This window comes from Bison bison, unplaced genomic scaffold, assembly GCF_000754665.1.
Source record: "Bison bison bison isolate TAMUID 2011002044 unplaced genomic scaffold, Bison_UMD1.0 scf7180017864063, whole genome shotgun sequence".
Classification (NCBI taxonomy): Eukaryota; Metazoa; Chordata; class Mammalia; order Artiodactyla; family Bovidae; genus Bison; species Bison bison.
Genome location: NW_011494635.1, coordinates 15,717,008 through 15,717,312, shown reverse-complemented (window position 1 = coordinate 15,717,312; position 305 = coordinate 15,717,008). Strand labels below are relative to the sequence as shown.

General features: G+C 69.5%; 1 protein-coding gene across 1 annotated transcript in view; it reads right to left on the bottom strand.

Annotated features, from left to right (window-relative positions):
* Positions 1-305, bottom strand: part of GMEB2 (glucocorticoid modulatory element binding protein 2) — a 15,844-nt gene that overhangs the window by 4,392 nt on the left and 11,147 nt on the right. Inside the window, exon 11 of the mRNA XM_010836644.1 lies at positions 7-305. This exon is cut by the window's right edge and continues 30 nt beyond it. Coding sequence (XP_010834946.1) covers positions 7-305 — 299 coding nt within the window. The remainder of the gene's footprint in view (positions 1-6) is intronic.

The window sequence follows — 305 nt, the reverse complement described above, 5'->3', positions numbered from 1 at the left end:
CATGGCCCTCCGCCATGGCGGCCACCTCGATGGTGGCCGTGTGCTCCTCAGGTCCCGGGGCAGCCACGGCACTCTCGACAGTCCCCGTGGGCACCGTCACGATGGTGCTGCCCCCGGGCGATACCTGGGCCACGTTCTGCAGGGTGGGGCCCAGGCCGGGCAGGGTGAGCAGCTGCAGTGGGCTCACCACCTTGACCACAGTGCTGCCGTCCTGCATGGCGGCTGTGCTCAGGACCGTGAGGCTGGATGCGTCCGGGTGGATCTCCACTGTGTTGGGGAAGGTGGTGCCAGAGGAGGCCAGCACC